The sequence below is a fragment of the Phalacrocorax carbo genome, chromosome 14 (genome assembly GCF_963921805.1).
Source record: "Phalacrocorax carbo chromosome 14, bPhaCar2.1, whole genome shotgun sequence".
NCBI classification, from domain to species: domain Eukaryota; kingdom Metazoa; phylum Chordata; class Aves; order Suliformes; family Phalacrocoracidae; genus Phalacrocorax; species Phalacrocorax carbo.
This window is the reverse complement of record NC_087526.1, coordinates 17,898,439-17,915,773: the sequence shown is the minus strand read 5'-3', so window position 1 is coordinate 17,915,773 and position 17,335 is coordinate 17,898,439. Positions and strand designations below refer to the sequence as shown.

Here is a 17,335-nt window from a genome sequence, read left to right as displayed (position 1 = left end):
CAGAAAACCAAATCTGCATTTTAAGTAATACTGTGATTCTGGGCCACAGGGAAATAAATGTTCCCCCAGATGTGGAGTTCAATCCAGCTGACACATGCTCAGTTTTACCCATTCAAAGATGAGTTATTTCAGTTATCTAATCCCTGCCCCCTGCAGTCTATGGAGATGGATAGATGTTTCCAGGCAGAGGTTCACTCCATTGTTCTTAGATACATGTCTTAGGATGGTCAAATTGCCACCAGACACTGCTTTCCATATTGTTTATATAGACTTTACCTAACAGTTTCAACCGAGTACTTCCATTTTTCACTGCCAGGGTGTGATAAAGTGAGACCTCCACACTTGGACATGATGAAGTCAAAAGCAGAGGAGAAGGTGCAGCTTGAAGCTACAGCACTGATGAGGACACTGGTAGATTGAAGGTCCAGCATGTGCTGGCTAGGAGGTGGAAAAGGCAGAGAAAGGGAGAGGGACGGCAGTGTTCAAGAAGACCTGGTGGAAGGAGAATAAAGCATAGCCAGGGCACCAAATTCACAGAAATATCAGAACAGTATGTCCTGGGGAGTTGCACTGTTTGTGAAGGATAATATGATGTGCAACAGCATGAAAATACTGTGGGAAAGAACTGTAGGTGGAAAACTCTGTGTCTACTAATAAAAATGTAGTACAAGAACAGTACTCCCAACCCTTTGATCAGAAGAGTGATGAGGATCAGACAATCTTAACTGAGATTACAAAGGCTGCAAAATTAGGACAGGTAGTAATAGGGGGAGATTTCATCCACTCATATACATACTAGGTTAATGCTTCACTGGGATGAGCTGCAGAGAAAAACTTTTGGGAAGCAATAAATGATTACTTGCCAGAATTAACTAGTCTAAATTGTTTGACCCACAAGAAAGGATGCTATTCAGGATGTGGTCTGGAATAATGCATAAGACTCATTTCCAGAGGTCAAGTGGAAGAGCCCATTTGTAATAACACTCACAACACAAATTTAACTCCGTAGTGGGAGAAATCAATCTAAATAAATGCAGCATGTGGCTATTAAATTTCAAGAAAGGTAGCTATGTAAAAATGCAGCAATCAGTCAAAAAGAGCAGAAAAGAAGTCCAAAATACCCAAGATGACTACAGCTGTGGGTTGTTCAAAAATGCCATAATGACATTTTAAAAATTGGTGGGCCCATTTAAGACCTATGGGTCAAAAGGGGCACTCAGTATTGGCAAGACCATGGCAGAGAACCTAAAATGAAAATTTTGCTTCCACTGCTAATACTGGTGACCCTGAGATGTGTTTCACTCCTATGTACCAGGGCCACTGCAAAGACTGCTTTGCTGAAGACTGGGAGGTTTCCAACATGATCCCATCTACAGAAGAGGCTCTGGATGAAATCTTGAGGCCCACATACCACTGGAGTTGACCTCCACCCTGGGACATGGCAGGATGTGCTGTGAAGAACAAGATTACTGAGGGCTTGGAGAAGCACACCCTCTTAGAAAAAGGTCAACAGGGCTACTGTAAAGGCAAGCCCTGTCTCACAGACCTGCTGGAGTTTGGTGAGGGAGCCAGTAAGCACATGGATAAAGGGACCAGTCAACTACATATTCTGGGGTTTTCAAACAGCTTTGACAAGGTTCTACACCAAAGCCTTTTAAAAAACTAAGGTGCCACAGGCATGGAGGAGAGGTCTCGTTAAGAACCAAGAGTTGGTGAAAGCACAGAATGCAAAGGGTAGGGCTTAATGGCAATTTTTCACCATGACTAAGAGTCAGCTGTGGGGCCGCAGAGATAGGTGCCAGGACTAGTTTTCATCTTATGGGTGACCTCAGGCATGGAGGGGTGCAGTGAAATCCCCAGGTTTACAGAGCATCCTCAATTCCTTCAGGTGGTTGGCTACCTCACTGAAGGCGAGGAAATCCAGAAGAACCTCACAGAACTGAGCAAGTGAACCAATACGTGGCAGGTGAACTTCAGCGTAGGAAAATGTGGTGTACCCATAGGGGAAAATTATCTGTATCAGGCCTGTATGATACTGAACCTGGAACAGCTCAGGAATAAGCTCAGAATCATCATCAGCTGTTCTCTGAAATAATCATTAGCTCAGTGTGCAATGACAGGTAAAACATTCAATGAATGTTGGCCACTGTCAGCAAAAGTGATAATAACAAAACAGAGGGCACCATTTTGACCCTCTATAACACCTTGGTACAGCCATATCTTGGGGGCTGCATGCTGTTCCGGTCTCTGCATCTCAAGAAGGACATTAGAGAGGGTGCAGAGAAAGATAATTAAAATGACTGAGGGATGCAGCAGCTGCTGTATGAGGAGAGACTGGAAAGGCTGACGTCTTCACTTTAGATAAGAAAAGGGCAGGGAGGATTGATAAGATGGAGGCCTGGAAAATTGTGAAAGCAATGACTTCGCTGAATGTAGGACAGCTATGTTACCAATCTGCAGCACTAGAATCAGGGGCACTTCATGAAATTAGGAGATTGGTTTAGAAGAGACAATGAGTTTGGGCAAATCCATGGACAATAGGTACAGAACATGGACTGAAGCGAATAAGTAGGGTTGTATGCAACGATTGTGTGTGCTGTGGGAGGATAAGGGGGATGGAGCACAGAGAACAGTTTGGCCTGCTCTCCCTAAACAGCAACAGCTGGAGGCAGAATCTAGGCTAGGTGGAGCATCATCTGACCTGGTAGAACATTTGAAGCAATACTCATAGACAGTGTCCAGGAATTTTCAGTGTTGGCAGACAAGCAGTTAATGTTGTCTGAAAGCTAAACAGCAAGGTAAGAGCAAGAGGATGGAGTAGAAGAAGGTAAAGCACCAAAATGAAACCTGACATTATCAGAGGAAATGAAGACCAAAAACAGTTTCCCATTATCATGGATAAAAAAAAAAAAAGAGCTACGTTATTCAGTATTTTGGTAATGAATATTTTCTCAGTGTCACCAGTCTTTGTCACAGTAGTTGCTACTTTTTCTTACCTGTATGTACCAGCAAGAACTTGGTCACAATCAATCAGGATAAACTTCTCCAGAACCTGGCCTGCAAATTTCTTGCCTGCTTTGCTGTAGTATGTGTCTCCACTCAGACATCTTATGCACATGTTCTGAAACCAAAGAAAGCGGAGTTGGTAAGGGGACATGTGTTGAACTAAACTGAAATATTCCCTTATACATCATTGATGGACTCCCTTCAAGCAGGAGCTCTGCTTCCAGAGGTAGAATACAGCAAGGCGTTAAGTATTTCTTGGCTTCTACATATCAAATATTTTGTCACACTGTCTGCTTCTATGAGATAAAAATACCAGCAAATATTAACAAGTTGCATGTAGGTACAAATGCTGGTTTGAAAAAAAATCTGGAGAATCCTATGAGCCTACAGATCATTTCTGAATTATGTAAGACTACATAATTTCTTCCAGATTATTGATAATATTCAACTAACCACACCAGTTGATGGCTCTGCATTTAAACTAAATTTTGACCCATAACAACTAGCCAGTGTCTAATCAATTGAATGTACTGTTCTGATTTTATACAGCGACAGCCTTCTTAAAACCAAAATATCACTCAATAAAAAAGATTTACAGAAAAGTATGTCTACATTTTAAGAATTACCTTTTATTGGCATATTTTAAAATTAGGTTTAAATTTTCAGCTGCGGTACTCAGGTGAAACAGACCTGATCCTCATCTGCTTTAAAGACTGCAAAGAACTTCTTTGATACAACTTCAACCTGTAAAACTGACTGCCCAGTACAAAATGGGAAATAAGGCTCTCGGTATCCATCACAAGCCTTTTTTGTAATGTGAGGTTTTTGCCCGTAATAAAAATTATTTGCACCTCAGTTGAGGAAGGCAAAAGAGCAGGTCACTGGAAACAGTTACCGGCCTGAGCTCTATGATACAGTGCTAAACAAGGCATCTTATATGTAAATACACATCCCTAAGGTTGCACCTATGCTGGCCTGCCAGATCATCCCTTACTGCCCCTCCAGGCAAGCCCCCCGCCACCTGCAGTGGCTTTGGCGCACTGCAGGAGCTGTCACAAACTGTCACCACCTGCGTTTGGTCTGCCAGATCCCTTTGTGGGCAGCTCATCCCTGCCTAGCATCAGCCCAACAAAAGACGAAGACCCAAGGCAGTTGGTATGGGGTGCGCACGCCGCCGGGGCCAGTTTGTCTCTTGGCAGAGGTGGGTGCTGCCTATGGTAGGTGGGCACTGCTGGTGGAGGTGGCAGCCTCTCCTCCGCCGTGCAGCAGTTTTCAGTCTGGCCATACCCAGCAGTTTGTAACAGCCAGTGCTGCAGATAAGAGACAAGCACAAATAGTTGTGATTTGCCTACAGATGTTCTCCACACAATACAGACCCACTTCCCTGCCACCCCTCCAGGACCTGCTCCTGGGCATCACTGTGACCCCTTCTCCCCTCCTCCTCCCAGACAGGTTGAAGATGTGTGGGCTCCCCAGATGCCTGCACACAGCCAGGAACCAGCTCGCCCAGTCTCTGGCCTCAAGTGGGGTTCATGGCGCAGAAGTTGTGCCTCGGGGGTGAGGAGCAGGAGGCAGTCACCCTGTGGCAGATGACTCCATTCCTGATGGCTTTCTGCTTCATCAGAGTCCCTGTGGGCAGGAGGTGGACTTCCGGGAAACACCTGCTGGGGAGCTCATGGCAGCAGGGTGGGAAAGGCTTGGCTCTCACATCACGTTCAGGAAGTCTCCCTGCCCACCCAAGGAGTACCATTGCCTTCAGGTCTTCATAACAGCAGCAAATCTCCTCCAGACCAGGGGCCATCTGACCCAACAGTCTATCTCTTGCAGTGGGAAATGACAGCTGGGGAAGAGCAGGATGAAGGCAATCATTTATGGTGCTGCCCCCTAATATTGCTGCTGACTCGGTTTTCTGCTCAGGGGATTTCCTGAGCCTCTTGTGATTTGTCTTAGCGGGACCTCACCTGGACCTCTTCTCCAAGTACTTGTCCAGTCTTCTCTTGAGTTCATGGAAACTGTTAGCAGGGACAGAGCTGAAGCTTCACAAGCTTTGCATTGCAACTCTCACTTGTTGCCTTCTTGCGACCCAGAACATATCCTCATCTGTCACCTATGAGAAGGGAGAAACTGCTTCCCCATAAGGACAGCTATGCATTGGAACAAGCTACCCAGAGGTGGTGCAGCCTCCATGCTTGGAGATTTTTCAAGACGAGACTAGTTAAGGCCCTGAGCAGCTATGTCTGACCTCACAGGTGACACTGCTTTGAGCAGGCAGCTGGAATTGATGACTTCCTGAGGTCCCTGCCAACTTGCATTAACTTGTGATACTCTGAAATGTCACCACAAGTTGCTGATAGAGAAGATACACTGGATGCCTGGGGAGGTGTTCACCTAATCTTGTTGCCAATCAACACAGCGATTTTTTTTCTTCCATGGCTGAGGTTTTACTAATACTAGTTCTCACTGGGAGAAGCTTCCTCTCCCCCCACCAGGGAAGTTAAAACCACTTCAAGTAAGGGATATCCCATAGATTTGTCACCACAGGATTTCCTTACTCCCTCTATCCTTTCCAAGGCTGGGTGAGTTTCTGATATCTGGCTTTTTGGGTTTTTTTATCCCCTTCTTCCTCTGGTAATCCAGGCCCTGAATTGTCCAAATAAGATGAGAATCCTGAAGTCTTGCAGGAAAGCCAGACTGCCAGGTACCACTCTGACTCAATTTAGACAGTAGGTTTAGGTTCAGCAGATGACCGTTTGCAAAAAATCCAAGTTACGTCTTCTGCTGTGACCGCTGGCAACGCTCAGTGCGCCCCTGGGGGATTTGCTGATGTTCAGCACCAGGATTTGACACCAGCAGGTTCACACAATGCTCTTAGAAGTAAGATGCTGGAGGGGCAATTGCCCCAAATTCCCCATTAAACCCCAGATTGTCACCAATTATTCCAATTGGAGATTTACCATCTCATCCTGTCACAACCCAGAGCCAGAAATAAATTATGAACACTCATTCCACTTAGATATGAATATCAAGTATGTATGTTAAAGTACTGATTGAGATGCATCAGCTTAGGAGGCACTTCACATTGAGACCTACCCATGAGTCACTGAACGGGGGAGGCAAGTGTTAATTAGCCATTCAAGCACAAGACATGACATCAGGTCTAATAAAGAGATGTAGACATCTCCATGGATGCGAACTCATTCTGATTTTAATTAAAAACAATGGCCAGGCTCTTGGATAAGAAGGAAATAAAACAAATTTTGGAGAGATATGGGGGTGCATTTCTGAGTCTGCAAGTTCCCAAAACAACTTGTCACATTGACACATTAATTTTTATTGTTTGCCTGCTGTGGGCACCACACATCATTGCTGATGGGCACCCACTGTGTGGGGAATCAGGCTTTTCACAAATCCTTCATGAACCCACAACTGAATCACAAAGCCTAAAACCGGATCTTAACGTGAGATTTTTTAACTTGTAGTTTTACACTGAGGCAGTGCAGCAGAGCTAGGAGGAAATGGTAGGTTTTGCACCAGGACGCCTGAAGGGACTCACTTCTTCCCTTCCCCATCCAGCTATTGCACTACAGCAGCTCTGGCCAGAATCTAGACTGAGCTGCAGGATCTGAACTATGAGCAATTTAAGTCTTGCCATTCTATGTCTTAGCGCAGGGGCTGAGAGGGAACAAGGAAAGGAGGTGATACAGGTCCGCATGAATCTAGGTTTTCTGGTCCACCTCTGGCTGCCTATCTGTACCAGCCCAGCAAAGCATTCAGTGATGCACTGCACCTTATTGCCCTTGACTTCACACTTCTGTGTAAAACTGAAATGAGGACTACAAAATATCAAGATATGGAACTAGGAGGACCCGTCACCCCTTCCCCTGTGCTTCCAGACAGATCTTGATTTCCTAGACCAAATAGCCATGGTATATTAGCCTGGGACAGTAGGAGAAGGGACTAAGATCCTAGGGACCAGGCAGAGGGTATAGAACAAAGGGTACATATTTTTTGTTTCCAAGACCTGTTTATCATACCCAGTGTGTGACTGAAAACTTACTGGGAAGTCGTCCTGAGTAAGATTCATTTTATTGCACATTTCCACAAAATGCTTCAAGTAATCTTCATCCAGGATCAGGTAAACAGGGACACGCCGTCTGCTTGAGGCCTCCAGCAGGTCACACAGTATCTCCATGTCTGTAAACAGATCCATCACAATTGCTATCACCTAGCCAGGAGAAAAGAGAGGGTGAAGGGGGGTGAAACAAGAGACTGTTGAAATCCCATGCCCAAGTGAATTGTGCTTTAAAGTATGAATTAAGTATTCAAACCTCCTGAGTTACTAGAGTGTCTGTGGCCACATGAGTGGAGACTGCTTCTGGACTTTTTTGTTTAACAGCTCTTACCCACCATGGCAGACACTTTTAATTACTATGATGACACTCCCCATCCAGCTACCTCCTGTCTCATCTGTCATTCACAGAAAGAAATAGCTGAAAGGGTAATGCATGTGCACAAACTCTGAATATCATTGATGCAACAACTATGTATTGCCTTAAGCAAATATGCCAGAAATACAGCATATAAACAGAAGAGCCGAGACTGACCAAAATTGTTATTCAGTCGGTATGAGTGACTCCACAGATGACTAGCATATTAATATAAAGAAGTATAATTTTTTCAGGAAGCACACACTGCCAGGTAAGGGAGAAGGTATCTTGATCAAGTATGTACGTGTCCTTGTTCTGAGATTACATCCTAGGGGCAACTAAACAAAATCGTAGAATAACATGTGGGGGAAGGGATCGTGGTTTTAGCTGGGATAGAGTTAATTTTCTTCCCTTTCCCTGCTGGCAGCACTCCTGCTAACGCAGCCCACAATGCAAGTGATAGTTATAAAGGCCAACGGGAGGAAGAAGGAATAATGCTAACATTATTTAGAAAAAATACAAGAAAATCTATCTTAATAAACTGAAGACTTGCAAGATAAGGCCTCCAAGGGAGGGGTTTTAAAAAGGAAACTAATTTTAAAGAGAACTGCCAGTTCTTTAAAGAATGACATTGAAGAATACCAGGCCAACCCATCCCACTGTGGAGATGGGACTGGAGGCAGCAGACCATCTTGGCTAAATCAATTCTCCAGAAACTGAAGGGAAGATACAAAAATGGAAGGTTATGACAAGTACCTACTACAAGTCAGTTGATCCAGAACTAGAAAATTCAAAGTATAGTATGGCCTGCAATCAGAACATGCATCAAGGGAAATTAACCATAGATAGATTAAGATGTGACCAGAGAAGCTGTTCCGCTGGTCCTCACAGAGTGAGGCTGCCAGCAGATAACATCAAGGCGGACATTATTTGGATCAGGAGGGGACTGCTGGGACCCATCTCTTGGCTGTCACCATTAGCAACAGGAATCAGAGCGACGTTTGGAGAAGGAGGGAACAGGCAAGAGAACAGTTCCTGGGCTGGGTCACTTGGCAGGCCCGACACACTTCACTGGAGGGTGCTTGCAGAGCAATCCGGTGACTGAGACCATGTTCTATTAACAGTTAACACTGAGAACTCATGGAAGATGGCTAAACATTGGGGGACTGAAAAAGCTAAAGTAACAAAGGATTTACCAATGGGCCAGATCCATTTCAAAAGCTGAAAAAAAAATAACAGAACTACTGACCAAGTACTTTAGTCCCAGTCTTTACCACATCTTAGCAGTAAATAGGGTAACTGTTTGGTACTTGTAAGTTATGTGCATAACTCTGGTTTTGAGTTCCTGCATTTAGTAGAGGACGCCTAAATAAAGATGACCCAAAAAGCACTGAGGTTTGGAGTGAAGCTCCAATGGCCTACTTTACCCTACTACTCAATGTTCATGCCCTACTACACCCTGCACAGAAAATGCATGACAGAATTTGTTCTGCTGCCCATCATGCACCTCATGAGGAAGCAGGAATCCTTTTTTCAAATGCCTCCTCTGCCTGCATTAGAATACGGCCATGAATGCAATTCTCCATAGTCCAAAACACCCTATGGAGCAGACCATGTAGGGTGAGCCGCTTCTGCTCAGCTGCTCCTCTCCAAACAAAGAGCTAAATGCAGAGGACAGCAGTGAGGTTGACTTCTACATGTGCAGTGGTTCAAGCTTTAAACAGGAGTAGGCTGAATCACGTTCACAGGTCTGGCCTGGAATAGCTTCAGAAAAGAGTAGAGGATCTCCAGGTATTACTGTCCTTGAATGTGGGGACAGGCTCATGTCTCTGCTCCAGACTGGCACGCTGGCCCCAGATCTCCCACTGCCCAGTAGCTCTTCTGTGGTTTTCATTAATAAACTGCCTCTTTCCAGGCTTATACTCAACGGCCTAGGTGCTGAGTGGAGGCAGCGGCCATGGGCAGAGCAGGGCCCCATTGGCTTCCCCATGCTCTCCCCCTGGTCTTTTGCTTGGCAAGCTGGCTCCTATCAGCCTTGCTCTGCCTGCACACACCATGCTCTGCACCGTAGCCATGGCAGAGGAGGGCAGCAATGTCCAAAGGTTGCTTCCTGCTCCCTTGGGGATTTATCCCTTTTGCAGATGGACTAGATCTCTTGGCTTTATCTGATTTGTCCCCAAAGACCATCTCTGTGATGATGCTTTACCTGCTGTCATTGGCCTCAACATCTTGCAGAAGACCCCAGGCCTAGCCCACCCCAGCAATGTATGGGGAAGAACTTTCCTGGAGGCTGGTGTGATCCCAGGCATCCAATGGAACACAAGGCAACTGTCATCAAGGGCTAAAAATCAGGCCAAAACTACATCTCCACCCTCTCACCCTGGCCCTGGAAGACACAGACTTCAGAGCCTGACTCCGAAAGGCACCTCTTTTGCAGCCCTCATCAGTGTTGTCGTGCTGGTTTTGGCTGAGAAGGGGTTAATTCTCCTCACTGTGGGGGTCGGCTACCTTTCCAGCTTCCCACGCTCTGCCGCGGGGCGGGGGGGGGCTGGGAGGGGCAGGGCCGTGGTGGGGCGGCTGACCCCGACTGGCCAATGGCAGGTTCATTCCATACCATGTGACACCATGACCAGTATGTTGAGGGGGGCAGTGGCAGCGCGGAGGCGGCGCGGCGTCGGGTCGGCGGGCGGCTGCGGCCCGTGCGGTTTGTTTCGGCGGTTCATTCCCCTCCCCCTCCCCTGGGTTTCGCACCTCTCATTGTTTTCCTTTCTATTGCATTGTTGTTGTTGTTGTTTTTATTATTTTAATTATTAAACTGTTCTTATCCCAACCCACGAGCGTTACCCTTCTGATTCTCCCCCCCATCCCACCGGTGGGGGAGCGAGCGAGCGGCTGTGTGGGGCTGAGCTGCCGCTAAACCACGACAGTCGTCTTCCCAGAAGCCTTATGAGGCTCTGGCAAACTCTTTCCCCTCCTGAAATGCACCCATCTGGCATGGACAGCAGAGTCAGTACTAGAAAACCTCTGAAAGCAGTGAGAAGGATCGTCAACTTCCCAAATTAATGTTGCTGCTAAGCTATGAGCATTAGGTACCGCTAAGACCCTCACAGAAAAAGCAGGACTTTACCATGTCTTTCCACACTGGGCTTCAGCCGAAGACCAAAGACAATTTTGCCAAATGACTTTGATGGGCCACCCGTCATCTAATGATGACGCACCAAGAAAAAAACTATAGCCGGCACCTTGTGTAAGGCCTCAGGCAAGTCCCTCTAAGCCACACTTGCCTCACAATATTCCAGCTCATCTCAGACTTAGGTCTGAGGCAAGCTTGGCCCTGGGGACAATCTAAACTTGGCTTGGGAAGTCAATATGACAGAGTCAAGAGAGACCAATGGTCCCCATATCCCACATGCTGATAGGCACTGCTCGCGCCTAGTGTGCACAGAAAGTCCACACTGTCTTGTTTTTCTCTATTGGTTCTCACAGGCTTTGGCAGAGTTCAGGGCTGCTGCTTGCCCATAATGGCACTGCCAGTCTGCAGTGCTCGTTGTGAGAGCAATGGGGCTGAGCAGGCGGTAGCATGGCTGTGCGTGGCAGCATGTGGCGCAGAGCCAGCCATGGCACCCAGTGCCCTGGGCTTGATACATCTGGCTGCCAGGCAGACTTGCATCTCCTGGCAGCCTCATGGCAGGACTCTGGCGTCAGCATGGGAGCAAGTGCCCCAGGCAGTGGGACGCCTGTGCAAGCTGGGTGGAGCCCTGCGTGACAGTCCGACTCATGTTTTCCAAAGTGGGTCTTTGCTTGGTATCAGGAGGTGGAACAGGCTATGGCTCTCTTCACGGCCTCTTTACAGGTGATCCCTTCAAGGAGGGATTTGGGTAGAGTTGCTCCTGGTGGTGCTGGCAAGTACCCACAGCCGATGCTGGGCAAGAAGGCTGGCAGACCCATGTGCACTGCGGTTTGCAGCAAGGAGCACTGCAGTGGGGAGAGAGGGGAGGTTGTGCCCTGCCACAGCCTCGCATAGTGGAGATGCAGGCACCCATGGTGGGGCTGCTTATTCTAAGGATGGGTGCCACAGGACAACTGTAAGGGCCACTCAGATCACCGCATCCTCTTGGTAAACGAAGCAAACAGCTCTTATAATAACATCAACTCAACCCCAAAGCCAAGAAATTTTTGGTGAAGATGACCCTGGAATTCTTCCCCTTTAAGCCTTGTAGGAACATATTGTCACAAAAGCGAGGTCTAAAGCCTCAAAGACCAACAGGTCTGTAAAGCAGTGGAAGTTCGGTAACTAAGTACCATCTCATCAGGCTTGTGCCAACTCGTGTCTCACATTTAAAAGTCTCAGGCATTTCAGTCAATCTGGCCTTACAAACCTAAGCAACATATATCCAGTGCCTCCAGCCCCTCAGTTCCAGTGGTGGGTGCTGCAAGGCTGGGGCTGGCTCGGAGCATCCCTGTTCCTCACCATGCTGATCATGGCCTCCAAGCCCGTGACACCGCCTTGGTGGGTCAGGACATTGCAAAGACACAGCTGCCCCAGAGGCACTAGAAAATTCACACTTTGCCATTGTAGGGTTAAATCATGGTATTTCTAAATCCACTTCTGGAAACTCACAATTCAGCAGTTATTGCAGTCATCACTTTGGGAATTACAGCACTAACCAGCACCCCACTGGGGTTGCCATCTGTCTGGTTTTTAACCAGCACAGCTGGTTTTACTGGTATTGGCCAATAGCAGCGTGGGTGTGGTCATTACCATAGTGCTGCCATTTGAAGCGATACACTGCTGCTCTGGGGGACCATCAGGGACCCCTCTACCATCGCACAGAAATGCAGCCAGTGTCAGAGTTGTACAAGAGGGGCAAAAGAAGCAGCATGGAGAGTTCAAAAGAGATTGTAACAAAAGTAATATTGTAATAGTATGATCAAGTGAAGGCTAAGGTGTGGCTGCACTGCATCTTCTTACATCTGCAAAGATAAAAGCTCAAACCTGGAAATACATCTTCAAAGAGAGCTGGTTAAATACAGCAAAGTAGAAAGACAAACCGCACCAGGAAAAGGTACCAATAAAACATGCCCTTTTTGCTGATTTGTCAGTACAAATATGCTGTTGCAAAATATGTCAGCTGATGTTGTTCTGTATGACTGTACAGGAGAAAACGGCAAACAAGATTTCAAGACATACGCCTTCCTGTCTACAGAACCCACGAAAGGCATTCAGGGATCTCAACATCTCTCTGACATACCACTAGCACTGCTTCCCCCTTCTATGTCAGCTGTAAACACACAGAAGAAACACTCTAAAGGAGGGATATATGAAGAGAGCTAGACGTCTAGTGGAGAAAAATATTTGAAATGTAGAACGAGCAGTTGAAAAGCAAAAAAGCGAGCGGTTCTCTGCACAGTTGCTACTGGCATTTCAAGCAAGAGATGTTTTTACCTCTGGTTGCTCTTTTGTCATCAAAAGACATACAGGTAACATCCTTTTGGATGGTTTGATGAGCAAAATGACTCAGTAACTACTTGAAGAATTGTATCTGGGGTTGTGAATGGGCTGGAACTACCATCAATCGTACAGTTAATCATGGGAAGCACTGGCCAGAGCTTCTAACCTAGAAGCCAGTAAAACACCAGTAATGGACCAGTAAGTATGTTGAAAACTCATTCTCACATTTCATGCAACAGTCAAAAACGCTGTCTGAAAATCCCCAGCTCGAACATAAAGGGCTGAAGATTGTCACTGCTTTTTCAAACCAAGCAAAAAAAGTAAAAAGCTCAAAATGTACTTAAAGTACAATAAAGCACCTACTGCCTCGGCAACCTCCCTGCAGCACTAGAGAAATTCCTGTGAACTGAGAAAGCAGCAAGATGTTTTTCATGTGGTTTAAAGGATCATAATATCATCAGAGATCATCAGACATGCGCTAAGTGACAAGGGGACATTTCTTGGTAGGTATTTACTTTGTGCATTCTGCCATGACTACGTGTTAATCTCCATTGCTGAAAAGGATGCAGTATGTGTCACAGGACTTTTCAGATCATTTAAGATATCATAAATCAGCTGCCTGCAAGGACAAACAAAGCTTTTTGTCACTTACTTCCTGGACAAAACATCCCATATTTGCCTACAAAGGGGCAATAGAAGTTCAGGCGTTACGCAATGGCTGCTTACAACTAAGCAGTAGTTTATGTAGCAAAACAGTCGTCTTTTGGACAACAGAAAAAGATCCGCATTTACCTCATATCATGCCCAAATTTCAATATGTGGTTCTTTGATAATGTTATGATGCTGCATGGCCACAGTTTCATCTGCTGGGAACATAACTTTGTTTGCTCAACACTGCAGATGGTGATAGAAGATAACACTTTAGCTCAGTCTGCCTGGCAACACCTTGTGTTCTTGACTAAGCTGAAGTCCAGGCTTAACAATTCTTTATCTCCCACTTTCTGTGCTAGGCAGTAATGAATTTAAGGAGTGACTGTAAAGTTAAATAAGAAACTACTGGAGTGATAAGAGAAATTGCCTAGAAGCTGAGTGGTTAGAAGTGAACTTTGCACTAAAAGTTTACTCAATATTGCCACACTATTCAAATGAAATACTACAAAAGAAAATTAACGTGGAACAGATGAAAAAAGCCATAAAGATGACAAAGACAATAAAAGCTGAAAATGTGTCTGAGATACAGTTGCCAGAGCTGCTGCTTTAGCACACAGTATAGCAGCAAAGTAAAAAGAAACGAGAAGGAGCATAATTTAGTGAGGAAATTCACAGTATGACTGTGCTTGGTAGGCAAGTATTGTAGTCATCCAGTTTTTTATTACATCCAAAGGTTGGCAATCTCTACCCAGCACAAACTGTGCAATGGGGCCAAACAGGCTGATCTTACTTACAGAGAGGCACAGACATCAAGTCTAGAAGATATGATGATGTATTCTAACCTACTTCAAACCACAGGCAGGGATTTTCAGTCCCACAAGTTTACTCAGGTCCTATGTTCTCCCACAGCTACTCACCAGTGGTACCCTCTTTTCCTGCTTCACATGATGTCCAGGAGTGGACGAAGCCCTGGCCGTGCCAAAGCCCTGGCAGAAGGACTGGCTGGTGCACGCTTGCTGGCTGACGACAGCTAAGCGTTAATGCTGCACACCCTGCCACTCGCTTGCTCCGGGCTTTGGTACCATGCTCTGCATACCCGCAAATATAAATAGAGAGTGCCTTGAAGGGCACTGCCTGTATGACACGAAATCCCAGGGAGAAGGGAATTACAGGAAAGGAAAGGAGCAGGAACAGTTACAGATCTGCTAGAGAAAAAGCAATCACATCATGCCAGACATCTAGAGAGCAGCGACAGCTTGGAGCATGTGGTGTACAGCTGTGGGACCAGCCGCCAGGCCTCGGGTGCTATGGCACAAGACCCCACTCAAGGGATGCAGCTCTATACATACCGTCCGTGCCCGGCTGATCAGAGACCGGAGCAAATCCTTAATGCTGTTAGCTTTGTTTCTTTGGAAAATCACAGTGGCCTGAGTCTGGCCAGACACCGTGAGGAGTGGTGTCCCTGGCCACCCTAGCTCCAGTACTGGAGGGTGCACATCAGACATGAGTGGGAAGTAGGTGCCAGACGTTAGTTCAGAGTTGAGGGAGGACCTGTCTCCAAGGTCTGCGTCGCCAGGCTCAGCGTCTTTGTCTTTCATTGCACTGGGATCTGGAAAGATTTGGTTTCTTTGATGGCTCATATATTCCTTGTCCAGGGTGGAAAGAAAAGGCAGCTCCCGTTCCTCAGCAATTGCACTCAGGTAGCCATGTTCCCCCTGCTCAAGAAAGGCGTCTACGGCAAGCCTGGCTGTTTCACTGTGCTGGAGCACCAGTGGGGTAGGCTCCCTCCACCATGGCTTCTTCAGCTGCTCTAGGCGGCTCTTCAGTGGCCCAGACACCCCTTGCTGGCCCCCATAGCTGCGATGGATCTGGGGTCTCACCTCTACTGCTAGGTAATTGAACATGACCGGAGCTGTTGATGCTTAGAAGTGCCTCTCCAGCTGGATTAGTCCTCCGTCTGACCCCAAGTCTTTTCAGGCCCTCTTGCACTCCTGAGCTCCTTCCAACAGGTTCCTTCAGGATTCAGCATGAGTTCCACTCCCGCACTCAGGAATTAATCACCAGGTACAGCCTCCCACGCTGGGGGAGGAGCCGGCTTTCCCCAGCTCCCTCACTTGGCTTCCTCAGTCACACACCTGATACTTGGTGCCTAGAGTATCCCTTTTGAAAGGGGAGGAAGATCAGTTACAAGGAAAGGGAAGGAGAAGAGCTGATTCATGTGCTGAATTCCCTACCGAGAGGTCCCCACCCTCAGCCAAGCAGGCTCTAACCTGTTTTGTCCCTCATTGTACTCACAGTGGAAATGCAGATGCTGAAACTTGCTCCTGCATGAAATTTGTTCCAAATCAAACACGCTTCTTGGTGCCAGTTATAATGAAATACAAGTATCCCAGGTGGGTAATCAGACTTGGCCAAGAAACTTATTAATCCCTGAACCATAGCTAATGCTCCTCCTTAGCATTTCTTGGGACCACAGGCTCTGCTAGACTGACACCCGGCAGAGAAGCCAAAACACCATCTTTTTTGACGTCACAGGGTAACAGCGTTTGTATGAAGCACAGCAGGAATCTTAGCACAGCTCATGTCATTAGATACCACTGGCTACAAGAGCAGTAGCTCATGTGGTCTTTTAGCATTTCCCTGGAAATCACAGAATCACAGGTTGGAAGGGACCTCAGGGATCATCTAGTCCAACCTTTAAATCCTTCTAGGAAGGAACATTCACACACAGGAGTCTGGTGCTATGTGAATGACAATACTGTCCACATGCTGTGTATTTTGGGATTAGTTAACTCTAGCTTCCCAAAACCACCATGGATCTATTTTTGGAGAAATAATACAGGCAGACATTAATACGTCATTTAAAACGCTGTGTTGGGAATGCACTGCCCAGGATGCAATGCAGTACATGAAAAGTTGTGCACAGGAGGCACACAGGAGTTCCCAGACTGCAACGCAGACCTCCCCCACCCCATTCCGCTCACTCACCCCGGGGCTAATAAACTCCACGGAGGCTAACCAGAGAATGAAGAACTGGCTGGACAGTTGATCTAATCAGCTACCCTTTTGTCTACAAGTTACAAAAACCTGGTAGATTAAATTCAACCAGGCTAAATTAAGTCTAAAAGCTAAATGTCTGCTCTCTAATAATCACTGGGCTGTAGTCAACTGAGAGAGAGCCATGCCTAAGTGTGAACCAGCCCATTCAGACGATAAATTCTGAGTCCACTGGGATGAATCATGTCCCCAGGGGACTGTCACTCTCCACGGGCTACGGCTGGAATGGGATGTTTAATTTAGATTAGCTGTCTAGTCTTTAGATCCCTGCAGCCAGAACCAACTCTTACGGGGACTGTGCAAACTGCAAGAACAGAAGCAAAGGTATATTTAATCAGAAAATTCTAGTTGCCTGCCAGAGCTGTGCTGCAATGCAGCAAGCAGGCACAGAGTTAGCAGCCACAGACAACAGATATGGGGCAAATTTATAACAAAGCTGCTGGCGTAGAAGTGTTACAGGTGTAAGTAAGTGTTAGAGCAGTTTAAATAATAACATTAACTTAAAAGGTAAGTTGAACAACTAAACACAGCGTAAGGAAGCTTGGATAAAAAAAAACAAATGGAAGGGGCTATAACGTGATGAGCCTTTTTCTGGAGCTGCTTTGCCAGGGTGATAATGTCACCTTGGTGGTAACATAAAAGAAGGGTAACATCGCCCTACTCTTTGCCTTCCTAAAAAGTGGAAAAGAGTGTGAATTTTAAAAGACTCATCAAATGCATACTTTCTACCAGATAAACAACT

At 46.4% G+C, this 17,335-nt stretch overlaps 1 protein-coding gene across 1 annotated transcript in view; it reads right to left on the bottom strand.

Moving 5' to 3' along the window:
- The window catches only part of FAM83C (family with sequence similarity 83 member C), a 33,816-nt gene extending 16,895 nt beyond the window's left edge, over positions 1-16,921 (bottom strand). Inside the window, 4 exon segments of the mRNA XM_064465127.1 lie at positions 2,997-3,121; positions 7,064-7,231; positions 14,886-15,509; positions 15,512-16,921. Coding sequence (XP_064321197.1) covers positions 2,997-3,121; positions 7,064-7,231; positions 14,886-15,509; positions 15,512-15,565 — 971 coding nt within the window. The 5' untranslated portion in view covers positions 15,566-16,921.
- Positions 16,922-17,335: the final 414 nt, after the last annotated feature.